General features: G+C 36.2%; 1 protein-coding gene across 1 annotated transcript in view; it reads left to right on the top strand.

Moving 5' to 3' along the window:
• LOC123546250 (protein mono-ADP-ribosyltransferase PARP14-like) overlaps nt 1-13718 on the top strand; it is a 35029-nt gene that overhangs the window by 13067 nt on the left and 8244 nt on the right. The window contains exons 8-20 of the mRNA XM_053551546.1: nt 251-531; nt 814-925; nt 1218-1531; nt 2776-2884; nt 3294-3664; nt 3937-4158; nt 7628-7742; nt 8251-8367; nt 8786-8851; nt 9337-9516; nt 10138-10296; nt 10585-10841; nt 11766-12168. Coding sequence (XP_053407521.1) covers nt 251-531; nt 814-925; nt 1218-1531; nt 2776-2884; nt 3294-3664; nt 3937-4158; nt 7628-7742; nt 8251-8367; nt 8786-8851; nt 9337-9516; nt 10138-10296; nt 10585-10841; nt 11766-12168 — 2706 coding nt within the window. The remainder of the gene's footprint in view (nt 1-250; nt 532-813; nt 926-1217; nt 1532-2775; nt 2885-3293; nt 3665-3936; nt 4159-7627; nt 7743-8250; nt 8368-8785; nt 8852-9336; nt 9517-10137; nt 10297-10584; nt 10842-11765; nt 12169-13718) is intronic.

Raw genomic sequence — 13718 nt, 5'->3', positions numbered from 1 at the left:
AGGTAGTTTAAGAGATATGGCACACATAAGAAAGATTTAAAGCTTCTCTCATTAAGTTTTTTTTGTATTTTTTTGTATCTTTACACAGTTTCACAGATGTCAGGGTTTTATATCCCAAGCGAACAAAAATCCATGACCTGCAGTTCAATTTTAAGTTAATTTTGGTGATACCATTTTCAAAAATTTGCATAATTTGTGTCCATTTTACAGTGAATCGGATTTAGTATCCAAAGGTTTATGTATTTTGCAGGAACGTCCGATGGTATTAACGAAGCTAAACGAGTGATTAAGCGTCTGCAAGATAAGATTGAGATAAAACAACACACAATCAAGCATCCAAAAGTGAAGAAATATATAGATTGTAGCCATGGAAAGGAATGTGTAAAAAAAGTACAAAACAACACGCCTTGTGTTATTGATATGCAGGGATCAGGGTTCAAAAGAAGCATTCACAACCGCCAGTCATCAACAATGGCAAAGTTTGACAAACCTACAAATTGCGCCGAAGCTGTTCTTAAATCTGGTGTTAAAGTAAGACATTCTGGAAAATTTAAGTAGTACTTTTCTTGCGAAATGATACAATATAGATGTAATAATGTCACTAATATTGCACCTGTAAATATATGTCATTTAACAATATATACCCGATGGACACATTTCCAGCGAAATTGATGCGTGGACAAGATATATATCGAAGATGATTAAAATTATCTTTTTATGGGTTACCTGATAATATATTTCATTTAAAGCACTATATGTGTTTTAGAAGAACTTGTACATTATGCGTTTAATATGCTTCTACATTTCCTTTAGATACTTGTGGTAGGCGGCGACATTACCGAGTTGCAAGTAGATGTCCTAGTTAATGCTGCAAACAGTGAAATGAAGCATGCTGGAGGGTTAGCAGCTGTTATTGTCAATAAAGGTAGAAAAATATATCACAAATGGTTTTATATTGCTTTTATTAGGGTTTTAGTCACGACGAATGAGTGCTAATAATGTACTTGCGACTTAACCCATGGAAAAAGACAAAAGCTTGCTTGCAGGAAGCCATACATATAATTATTCTGGCAAACCACTTATTAAATGACCTTAAACAAACAAATGCATAGTTCCTCTGTCAAACAACGATGAAAACATTATGTCATTTCACAACTTCAAAGTCAAACATTATCTACATAGGATAACGATTATAAGCATAATGTCATGTTTTACAGGTGGCCGTGCGATTCAAACTGAATGTGATGATCGGATAAGAAAAAAAGGGTCATTGTCTGAAGGAGATGTTTTCATGAGCGGTAGTGGAAACTTGAACTGCAAGTTTGTCGCTCATGCTGTCGGTCCCCATTGGAGAGGAGGTGGTAATGAGGAAGAGATGTGTTTACAGAAAGCAGTATTCGCTTGTATAGAAAAGACAGAGAAAAGAAATTTGAAGTCAATAGCTATGCCTGCTTTGAGTGCTGGCATGTTTCAGTATCCTGTAAATATGTCCTGTATGGGAATTGTTAAAGCGATTGATCAGCATTTTCAGGTAAGTATGCTGAAGACAACTTATTATGCCTGTTCCAATAATGCACATTATATTTAAATATTGTAGTAATTTAATCCAATTTACTACTGTAACAGTAGTTTCTTTCGTGCTATTTAGTTTAGCCGTTGTCGACTTTCGCAGGGAGGTAACGTTTTAAATAATGTCAAACAAAATTTACAGCGTTCATTTACAAAATCAACGTCAGTATCAGTATCTCAGTAACAACATTTCTTCAAAATTGTCAATTCTGAAGCCAACGTCTTTTTTTTACTTTTTAATTTTATCTCAAAGACATGTTGTTAAAGCGCTACTAAACGCAGCAAGAACAAATACCATCCAATAGTTAAGAAAATCAGCGTCACCAAAAGGTTATGACAAAATGATTTATATTTATGCATTAAGTAATGTCTAAACTATTTAAACACCAAAGGTTGTATTGTCAATGGTCAAACAAGAATCGTAGCTTTAACAATATATATATCTTAATGATTATAGTGTTCCATACTTTCGGAGCAGTGTGAATTTATATAGATTGTGTTAGTTAAGTATAAGCACTTTGGAAATCGTTCCACATTATGAGATGTTAGAAACACGTTAAATTAAAATGATCGAGCAATATGTAATTCTGACACAACTTGTACATGACCGTAAGAGGCGGATAAAAGGTTCCGCCCTGCCACTGCGGTTCAGTTTATAGATAGTTTGATTCTATACATCATATTTATTCAGATGTAAATGAGATGTGAAACCAAATTCTTAGCACATAACCTGTACTGCTGTTGGTGCCGTAAAATCTAAATTAATTAATCATAAATGATCGAGACTGAAATTCGTCTACCGAATCCATCAGATAATTTCAAATAGGAATTACACTTTTAATGCATACTGTGTAGAATTTGTTGATTCGAGCGCTGCAACTTCTATATGAGTCAAACATAATCGGTTTGCCCAAAGTCGGAATGTATCGACAGTACAAATAAACAACGTTGTTGTAGAGATAGAGGCGTGTTAAAATGATGTCAGAATTTAAATAAACTCATTATATTCAGTTGTATTCCAGAACAGAAAAAAAAGTTGTGATAAACTTAGGAATTCCGTAAAACTTTAATCTCATACATTTTATTTCTCCACCACATTTAATGCGTACTGTCATCATATAAATAAATATTAAACTATATATCAGTCTATGAAAATAATTGTACGTATGTCATGTGTTGCCATTGTAGTATAAACCTCTATATTAGGGCACTCGTTCAAGTATAAAGGAAGTGTATTTATGTGACATCAGCCAGGGAACAGTAAATGCTTTCACAAATGCCTTACAAGTCGTTATTCCAAACACTAAAGTTCAAGGTAAAATATTCGTTATTGTTAGCTGGTTTTCAGACGTGATATAACACAAATCTGTTTATGAATACATATACCCCTCTGTGGACATTTTATTACATAGTAGTACTTGTAATATTATAATTTCTCACTGTGGAAACGTGATCATTGATCGAGGGGTAAAGTTATTAAAATTGATTAACCATTCTTGCGTATTTTTTTCTGTTATTTCAAAAAGGACATACACTTAGTCTAATAAATTATCATTTTTTTGTTGTAAAATGGTCTCATGATTTGCCGATTTTAAATTTTCAGCGCTATACGTTCTAAATATAGTCATTAAGAAGTAAAAGATTTCTAGGTGAATCTTAAACATGCTACAGCAGTGATAATCACGTTGATGCTTTTTCTCAGAAAATCATGAAATACATTTTAGTGGACCTCAGCCAGGGAGATGGACCGAAACCTAAATGGATTATTCACAACGATGACGACAATGCAGGGAAACAATCGGGATCCGGCGGAAATATTACTATTGAAGTTGTGAAAGGAGAACTTGCAAAAGAACGTGTCGATGTGATTGTAAATTCGACATCACCTGACTTACAGTTACAAAGAGGGGCTTTGTCGAATGCACTTTTAAAAGCAGGCGGAAGCAAGATTCAACAAGAATGTAATCAGAAGTACCAGGATGGCATTGAAGTTGGAGATGTAGCAGTAACCACGGCTGGCAAATTAAAATGCTCAAAGATATACCACATTACTATGAAACATTTCGACCACAGAAATCCTCGTGTATGCTTAAAGGTAGCTGTATGATTTGATGATATAGTGATACAATTGTTAAAAATGTAAAGCATTTTTGAAATTAAACTTAGTGAAATCAGTTCCGTGAAACAATGTACTATTTGAACGTACAATCATGCCCACCGTACACGGTCAGTATGGGGCTTTAGAAGTCGTATGTTAAATATATTGCAGGAACTTCTAAAGCTATATTGGATAACATTACTAGATCTACTTTTACATACTTATGAAGTAATGCATGAGTTGAATACTGATGTCAATATATTTTACAGGGACTAAACGAATGTGTGACTGCATGCCTTCAGGACGCCGATCAAAATGGCTGCAAATCAATATCCTTCCCTGCCATGGGAACAGGTGCCCAGAAGTACCCAAAAGACAAGGTTGCTAAAGAAATGTTTAAAGCAGTTTCCACTTTCGGCAGTAAAAATTCGTCAACAGCCATAAGAAACGTTAGATTTGTTATTTACACAGAGGATGATGAAACGTTTGAGGTAGGATGCCTTAATTGTTTTTCTTCCAATATTATGTTACTTAAACGGTATTCTGTACCGTTTAAGTAAACCAATGTTGTTTTTTTTTATTTCTTTTCACCAGAGCATCGCGTTCTAAAGATGTGCTATTGTGTGATCACCCTATGTCCTTCCGTCTTACGTCCTTCACGAAATCTCAAAAACCATTTTGTTGTAAACTGGTGAAACTTGGCTTGGATTCTCCTTGTATGTCTGCCTTCCAAAGTTATTAGAACAATTTCGTTTGGATAACCATAGTTGTCACTAGAACTAAAAAGAGAACGTCTCCTCCCGAACTGCTGGTCTCCATTTGGAAAGAAATCAGTCAAGTCCATTGGTGGCCATTAGATTATTCCGATCCATAAACAAGCTGGCCGCAAGATGTCTAGATTGCTTTACGTCTTTTTTAGCTCACCTGAGCAATGCTCAGGTGAGTTTTTCTGATCGCTCGATGTCCGGCGTCTGTCGTCCGTCGTCTGTCGTCTGTCGTCTGTCGTCTGTCGTCTGTCAACATTTAGCTTGTGTATGCGATAGAGGCTATATTTTTCAATTAATCTTCATGAATATTGGTCAGAATGATAACCTTGATGAAATCTAGGCCGAGTTCGAAAATGGGTCATCTCGGGTCAAAAACTAGGTCACTAGGTCAAATCAAAGAAAAACCTTGTGTATGCGATAGAGGCTGTATTTTTCATTTAATCTTCATGAATGTTGGTCAGAATGATAACCTTGATGAAATCTAGGCCGAGTTCGAAAATGGGTCATCTCGGGTCAAAAACTAGGTCACTAGGTCAAATCAAAGAAAAACCTTGTGTATGCGATAGAGGCTGTATTTTTCATTTAATCTTCATGAATATTGGTCAGAATGATAACTTTGATGAAATCTAGGCCGAGTTCGAAAATGGGTCATCTCGGTCAAAAACTAGGTCACTAGGTCAAATCAAAGAAAAACCTTGTGTATGCGATAGAGGCGGTATTTTTCAATTAATCTTCATGAATATTGGTCAGAATGATAACCTTGATGAAATCTAGGCCGAGTTCGAAAATGGGTCATCTCGGGTCAAAAACTAGGTCACTAGGTCAAATCAAAGAAAAACCTTGTGTATGCGATAGAGGCTGTATTTTTCAATTGATCTTCATTAATTTTGGTCAGAATGATTGCCTTGATGAAATCTAGGCCGAGTTCGAAAATGGGTCATCTGGTTCAAAAACTAGGTCACTAGGTCATATCACGTAAAATCCTTGTGTATGCGATAGAGGCTGTATTTTTCAATTGAACTTCATGAATTTTGGTCAGAATGGTACCCTTGATGAAATTTAGACCAAGTTCGAAAATGGGTCATCTGGGGTCAAAAACTAGGTCACTAGGTCAAATCAAAGAAAAACCTTGTGTATGCAATAGAGGCGGTATTTTTCAACTGATCTTCATGAAATTTAGCCAGAATGATTACCTTGATAAAATCTAGGCCGAGTTCGAAAATGGGTCATCTGGGGTAAAAAACTAGGTCACTAGGTCAAATCGAAGAAAAACATTGTGTATGCAATAGAGGATGTATTTTTCAATTGATCTTCATGAAATTTGGTCAGAGTGATTGCGTTGATGAAATCTAGGTCGATTTTGAATATGGGTTATCTGAGGTCAAAAACTAGGTCACTAGGTCAAATTAAAGAAAAATCTTGTGTATGCGATAGAGACTGTTTTTTTTTCAATTGATTTGTATGAAATTCGGTCAGGTTGATTGCCTTAATGAAATCTAGGTCGAATTTGAATATGGGTTATCTGAGGTCAAAAACTAGGTCACTTGGTCAAATCAAAGAAAATACTTCTGTATGTGATAGAGGCTGTATTTTTCAGTTGATCTTCATGAATTTTGGTCAGAATGATTGCCTTGATAAAATCTAGGTCGAGTTTGAACATGGGTCATCTAGGGTCAAAAACTAGGTCATATCTAAGAAAATGCTTGTTTTATCGCAAGAGACCAATTTTTTGGTCCAATCTTAATGAAAATTGGTCAGAATATTTGTTTCCATGAAATCACTAGGTCAAACATGTTTTACACTGTTACGGAGTGTTTCTTAGGTGAGCGACCTAGGGCCATCTTGGCCCTCTTGTTTGTTCTTTTTGTTGTATGTATAAAATGGAAACTCAAAACAAATCTACTTGTTAGGAATTTTTGGATTGATTCTTTAATAATTTCGCACGAATGACCGTTCGATGTGTCTGCACCAAGATGTTCTAGTTATTCTAATTCATCAGAAAGCATGACTTTGATTGACGTTCTACTTCATGGAAAACTTAGAAAATCGTCGTTTTGTAACTTGATGGTCATATTTCGGAGTGATTTTGCAAAAGAATATTTGAGCTATGGACATGTGATCATTATTCTATTTTTAACAACATTATATTCACATACTAACAGGATTCTTTTCGCTGATAAAGGAAAGTTTAAGTAATATGGATTTATCGAGGAACATATTGTAAATAGTTTTTCCAAAAAGTGGGCAAAGACTACGGAAAACCTTTGTACGAGTACGCAGCCTTTCTGTTACCCTGTACTGATGTGCAAACGGTAAACATACACAATTAAACAGTAAGACAACAGCAGCATATCAAACAAATTATGGAACGCGACAGGGCACTGCTGTGTTGCGGTATGGGACGTGTAAATCGGTTTATTCGAAAATGTTCCATAATCGTTATTTATATGACAGTAGAATAATGACAGAGCTCCAACCACCAAAAGTGTTTGTATGTGTACATGGTTAAAGAAATGTTCGCAAAACACATTGACAAGGATAATCGTATGGACGAGCAAATAATAAAATGCATCGGGGCACTGTCTCAGAACATGTTGAAAAATAACAAAATAGAAAAGTGGAGACTTCACAGGTTGCCCAACATGAAATATGACTAAAGAACACGCAGTAATCAACAAATCAACAGAAACAAATATACTAGCATAAAACTGCTGTTCTTGTCACTTTTTGAGGTGTTTTAACAGGAGAGAAAACATGTGTTCTTGCGCTCGCATGCTGTTTAAACACCTTTTCATATATGCGCGTTCCGTGGCAAAGCATGAATGTATTACAGCCCGAAAACGGATAATTCAAAAGGAAATGACATCAACGTTTGAAAACAACGCTGACATTCCCGCGCATTTCATGGAAATTTAATGACATTGAAGGACAATATTTTCACTTTTAGATTTTACCCGTGCATTTTATGACAGAATAGCGTTAGCTCTTGTTCATTTCTTCAGAATCCCTCGGGTATCGTTGGTGTCCTCGCCCTACCTGTCTCGGGCAACAAGCAATCATTCGGGATTCTGCAAATACTATAACACGAAAAACATGCTTTATCCCTACAGAATGTTTCTGTTTTCATAGTGTAAACCATTTGATGCCGATTTTCAGTGAAGTGGTTTGACTTTTTTGTGTTAATATATTTCAGGAGTTTGTTACAGAAGAGAAGAACTGGAAAGGTGGAAATTCCCATCAGAGTCGGCCGTCGACTGGACGAAAACATTTGAAATCAGGTGTTGGGAAGCTAGTTAAGGAATCGCGAGGTTCGTATTCTAGTTTTTACAGAACATATTTTTTTAATATAGAATCAAGGTCTGTTGTTCAAGTCACTCACCCCTGCACATATATTTTGTGATCGAACTTGAATAAGTTCGAATAAGGTCGTCATTTGTCATTCCTTATAATTTAATGTTCACGATGTAGGAATGAAGGTACTATATTGATCCGGGGACAGAACAGAACAACTGGACTTGGTACGAAGTTACTGCAGGGTCTGAAATAATACGCATGTGGACATAGTCACAGTGTCCTGTCAGTATAGTGACACTAAGACAGGAATGATCTTCAGGAAGAAATCAAGCAAATTTTACACTTGGTAGGCACAGGATTAACGAACTGTTAATGCAGTTTAAAATTAAAATTTAAATACTAAACTGAACAGCTTAATGGTTTAGGTACCCCAGACACATTCTTGATTTATATTGTATGTTTAGATCTTAAACGGATGATCTCGTATGTATAAATTGCTGGAATATTATGGTTCCACTTCAGGCCATGCAGAATTTCAAATAGGCAATTTAAAGGTAGAAATTCATGGGGGTGACATCACTGAGGACTCTTCTGAAGCAATTGTAGCTAGTTGTAATATGGAACTGGACCTTAGCAAAGGTAAAATAAATGGCTTTTACGATACAAACTGAATCATAAGCAGAAAAAAAAGATCGCTGCAGAATAACTTTAGAACGAATATACACAAATTGGAACTTACTGCTGAAATAACACATGAATCATATTCTGTTACCTTGGTATGTTAATCTAGTGCAATATTCACTGTATTTGTATATATTGATACTTTTGTCTGTTTCTTTGTGAACATATTGGTTTTCCATTGGAGCACATACAGACATAACTGCGTCCTGTTTTTAATTAAGTGCCATTATTTAAACTGTCTAATAATTTTTAAGACAAACGGGTTAAACAGTTAAGAAAAACAAATCTAAAATAACTCGTACACATAGATTAAGAATATGCAGCATGTAACAAATTTGAATAAATTTCGAAACTGAAACATGAGTTTTCATTTAAGGTGCCGTTACAAAGGCAATTTTGAAAAAGGGAGGCGATGCCATAGAACAGGACTGCCAGCAACAAAGTAACGTATTTTAATCTTCATCATTTTATTGTTTGTTTTGGGATTAATGCCGTTTTTCAACAGTATTTCAGTTATGGCACGGCGGGCAGTTAACCTAACCAGTGTCCCTGGATTCTGTACCAGTACTAACCTGTTCTCCTCAAGTAATTGCCAACTTCCCTACATGAGTCAGAGGTGGAGGACGAATGATTTCATACACAATGTTTTTTATCAAATCGTCACGGAGAATATACGCCCTGCCCGGGGTTCGAACTCACGACCCCGCGACCCGCAGATCTGCGCTCTCCCTATTGAGCTAAGCGGGTGCGTTTCATTTTCTTTTAGTACCAGATGAATGTCGTGTATCATTCCATAGAAAATGATGTTTTGTACATTCACCATGAATCCGTATTATGATATTAACTAAACACTGAAACGCTTTGCACGTACAAACTTCTGTAACTTAATTAATCAAATGTTAAAAGCATGTGCGCTGTTTAATTCAGAATCCACAATGAAAAAGGAAGGCATTGCTATAACTACGGCAGGACAGCTTAAAGCCAAATACATTATCCACGTGGACACTAAATACAAAACATGGGAATGGCCGCCTGTTGTTTTGGCATGCCTAAGAAAAGCAGAGAAGCACAAAATTTCAAGTGTCGCCTTTCCAGCATTAGGAACAAGTGAGAAGAATTTTACATGGTTCTTTGCATTTATGGCAATTTACTTTTAATCATAAATAACGTATCTCACCTACATCTTGTATTGTGTTCCTGTAAGTTACAATAATCTCTTATTAATATGTTTAAAAAGCGGTTTTGTCAGTACTCAATTAATGATTCATATTAACTCGATTGTGGTGAAAATATTACGCTTGCTTGACTCGATCTCGAGTTCGCTTCATGAAAAAAAAACAGAACTGGTGCCATATGGTATATCTACCAAGCCGCAACTACTTTGATACTAAAATGCGTAGCTAATTGAAACTTTTGTGAGCAGTTGAGCTATAATACGTTAGATATAAGACGTTAGCAATGCAGTGTTTTTTAGGCTGATTAATGTTGCTGAATTGGAGTTTGTTTTACAGTTTCTGTAAATATAATGATGTTTGTTGTATTAACGGTATGTTACCATTTTCAGGATTCGCTTAGTGTAAAACAACTTAATTATGTAATATGATATAAAGTTTTATTCATAAAAAGCTACATAATTTCATTTCGGGGAGGCTACGTTCTTGGAACGTGGCGGTTCATATTGGATCTTTTCCTTATTTCTTATAATCACTCGGACTTTGTAATTCAAAGGTGTTGGTTGCAAACCCGAAGACATTGCTGAAGTCATGTGTTCAGCTATGGGTGACTTCCATCAAGACAACCCTAAACATCTACAGAAGATTGGACTAATCATCTTTCAGAAAGACATGTTGACAGATTTTATAACAGGAATGAAAAGATCAGTTACGGGTAAGTTTCACGTTATAATATTAAAGTATGTGTTGACTGAAAGAAAAGGATAATAAGTACTACTCTATGCCGATGACTTCTTTAGGCATATTTGTATAAATGTAGCCAATGGCAAAAGACTACTTCAAGATTTGATGCCAAACAAGATAGAACTCGATTTATTTTAAATGAGAGTTAATGGATAAAACTTGATGTAGAGTATTTGATATGCAGGGCTTTTGTTATGAGTTGTTCGTATTTCTTCTTATCCACACAATTAAGGTATTAAAATGTCTTTTAAATATCAAGGTCGTCCCCAAAGCGGAGAGAGAAGTTCAGGAGACAGGCAGCAAGCTCATAGTCGGCATTCCCGTCACCAGCACCATAAACAGTTTCGTCAGGAAGAAGCACACGATACTTCAGAAGACTCTTGTACTATCACTATATATGCCGAAGGCAAAGATAAAATAGATAGGGCAATAAAAAGCTTCGAGCAGACAGTTGAAAAGGAATGGATTGTTAAAAAGCTTGAAGACCAGGGAATTCATAGACTTAATTTCAACCATGTATGTGCTGGTATTCATACATCATAAAGATACTTGAGAGTCGCTTTTTAAACTGATTTGTTTCTCTTTTTATGAAAGTCCAGTTTTAACCAGAGTATGTGCTAGGGAAGAGTATATGGATTATTCTAGGGTATATTTTTTTCGGGAAAAACTGATAAGAAGACACTCCGTTTCATTGTCTGTTTGATTTCTTTGACTTTCAAGACTTTTTTCTTTGCGAGAAGCGGGGTGGGGGATGAAGGCATGTGTGGTTAACGTCGCACCGACACAATTTTAGGTCATATGGCGACCTTTCAGTTTTGGTGGTGGAGCAAGACCCCAGGTGCCCCTTCGTGCATTATTTCATCACGGGCGGACACCTGGGTAAAGTGGCCGACCTTCCGTAAGCCAGCTGAATGGCTTCGTCACACGAAGAATTCAACGCCACGAATGACGTTCGAACCAAAATGGACGAGGGGCAAGTGAATTGAAGTCAGCGGCCGTAACCACTCGACCCCGTTTACAGTTTTTATTTCCGGGGAAAGACGTATGTGCCCATCGAAGTATAACTTCTTACATGGGCGGGCACTTGGATAGAATCATCAATCTTCCGACAGCAAGCTTGATTGGACAATTGATTCAAAGTATGCGACCCCGCTTGACTCTGGAGACAACACTTATGCTATGCTTCTTACTTAGAAGTTCTAAGGAATCGTCACATTTATTAGTAGAAACATGATGACAAAGAGCAATCCCACTCGAATCCCAGCAAACGTTTCATGTATAAATAAGAAGGTGGTAAAAAAATTTAATTTTTATAACATACTATATGTAAACTGATACTATTGTACGACTAACAAAAGTAACAATATAAAACATTTTCATTAAATTTTGTGATACGTTTTACACAGTTCTCAAGAAGTTTTGGTTGTTTTTATTTTCTAGATAAAGGAAGTTAAAGCCATGGCAAGAAACAATCACGTTGACGTGACTGTAGACACAGATCTCGGAAACATAGTGGTAATTGGGCTTGTTGCAAATGTTCTCGAAGTTTTTGATGCTATACATAGCCAGTTACGGTCTGCAGATAAATCGTTTTACATGAAAGATCAAGCCAAGTTAATGTCTAACATCGTTAAATGGATTTATCTTAAAGACCAGAAAGAGATAGCATTTCCTGATCGTATAAATCTAGAAATAGAAACTGCATACAAGCAAAAACAAAAGCAAGTGAAGGTCAAGGACAGGTCAGGTGGCGAATATGAGATTGACTTCGGAAATATGACGGAGCACGACGTCAAACAGCCAAATACTAAATTTCCTGTGATAAGAAGAGATCTCGTTGCGGGTAAAAATGCTTAATTTTTTTTTATTCTTCTTCAAGCAATGATTTCTAAGTGAGGTCTAAAAAGCGGGGTTTGAACTTTTAACTGTTGATAAGCAATATTACAGTTATGACTTTCAAAAACGGCTTTTAGCGGTTTACAGTCATGAGTAATATTATGTGACCATTGCCATATGACATGTAGAAATATTGTGATAGAAGCAGCAAATGTACAATAATCACTGATCCCAGAAATATGGTGAACTTTTATTACGCACATATTGTTCTTAAATATTCGGTAAACGAGGTTATATTGACACGTGTCCATGCGTAGAAAAAGGAAATCACCTTTTAGCTCACCTGAGCAATGCTCTGGTGAGTTTTTGTGATCGCGCGATGCCCGGCGTCCGTCGTCTGTCTGTCTGTCTGTCAACATTTAGCTTGTGTATGCGATAGAGGCTGTATTTTTCAACTGATCTTCATGAAATTTTGTCAGAATGATTACCTTGATGAAGTCTAGGCCGAGTTCGAAAATGAGTCATCTGGGGTCAAAAACTAGGTCACTAGGTCAAATCAAAGAAAAACCTTGTGTATGCAATAGAGGCTGTATTTTTCAATTTATCTTCATGAATTCTGTCAGAATGATTACCTTGATGAAATCTAGGCCGAGTTCGAAAATGGGTCATCTGGGTTCAAAAACTAGGTCACTAGGTCAAATCAAAGGAAAACCTTGCGTATGCGATAGAGGCTGTTTTTTTATCAGTTGATCTTCATGAAATTTGATGAGCATGTTTATCTGGATAAAATCTAGGTCGAGTTTGAATATGGGTTATCTAGGGTCAAAAAGTAGGTCATTAGGTCAAATCAAAGAAAAACTTTGTGTATGCGGTAGAGGCTATATTTTTCAATTGAACTTCATGAAATTAAGTCGGAATGATTGCCTTAATGAAATCTAGGTCAAGTTTGAATATGGGTCTTCTTGGGTCAAAAAGAAGGTCACTAGGTCAAATCAAAGGAAAACCTTGTGTATGTGATAGAGGCTGTATTTTTCTATTTATCTTCTTGAAATTTGGTCAGAATGATTGCCTTGATGAAACCTAGGTTGAGTTTGATTATGGGTCATCTGGGGTCAAAAAGTAGGTCGTTAGGTTAAATCAAAGAAAAACCTCGTGTATGTGATAGAGACTGTATGTTTCAACCGATCTTCATGAAATTTTGTCAGAATGATAGCCTTGATGACATCTAGGTCAAGTTTGAATATGGGTCATCTGGGTTCAATAGGGGCTGCATTTCACACTGGATTTTCATAAAATGCCTTGATGAAATCTAGGTCAGGTTCGAATATGTGTTGTCTGAGGTCAAAAACTAGGTCACTAGGTCAAATCAAAGAAAAACCTTTTGTATGCGACAAATGCTGTATTTTTCAACTGATCTTCATGAAAGTTGATCAGAATGATAGCCTTGATGAAATCTAGGTTAAGTTCGAATATGGGTCATCCGGGGTCAAAAACTAGGTCACTAGGTCAAATCAAGAAAATACTTGTTTATACTCAAGGTTTTTGCTCCAATTTTAA

This window comes from Mercenaria mercenaria, chromosome 9 (assembly GCF_021730395.1).
Source record: "Mercenaria mercenaria strain notata chromosome 9, MADL_Memer_1, whole genome shotgun sequence".
Lineage (NCBI taxonomy): Eukaryota > Metazoa > Mollusca > Bivalvia > Venerida > Veneridae > Mercenaria > Mercenaria mercenaria.
Note: the sequence above shows the minus strand (reverse complement) of the source record. Positions and strands in the feature narration are given on the sequence as shown.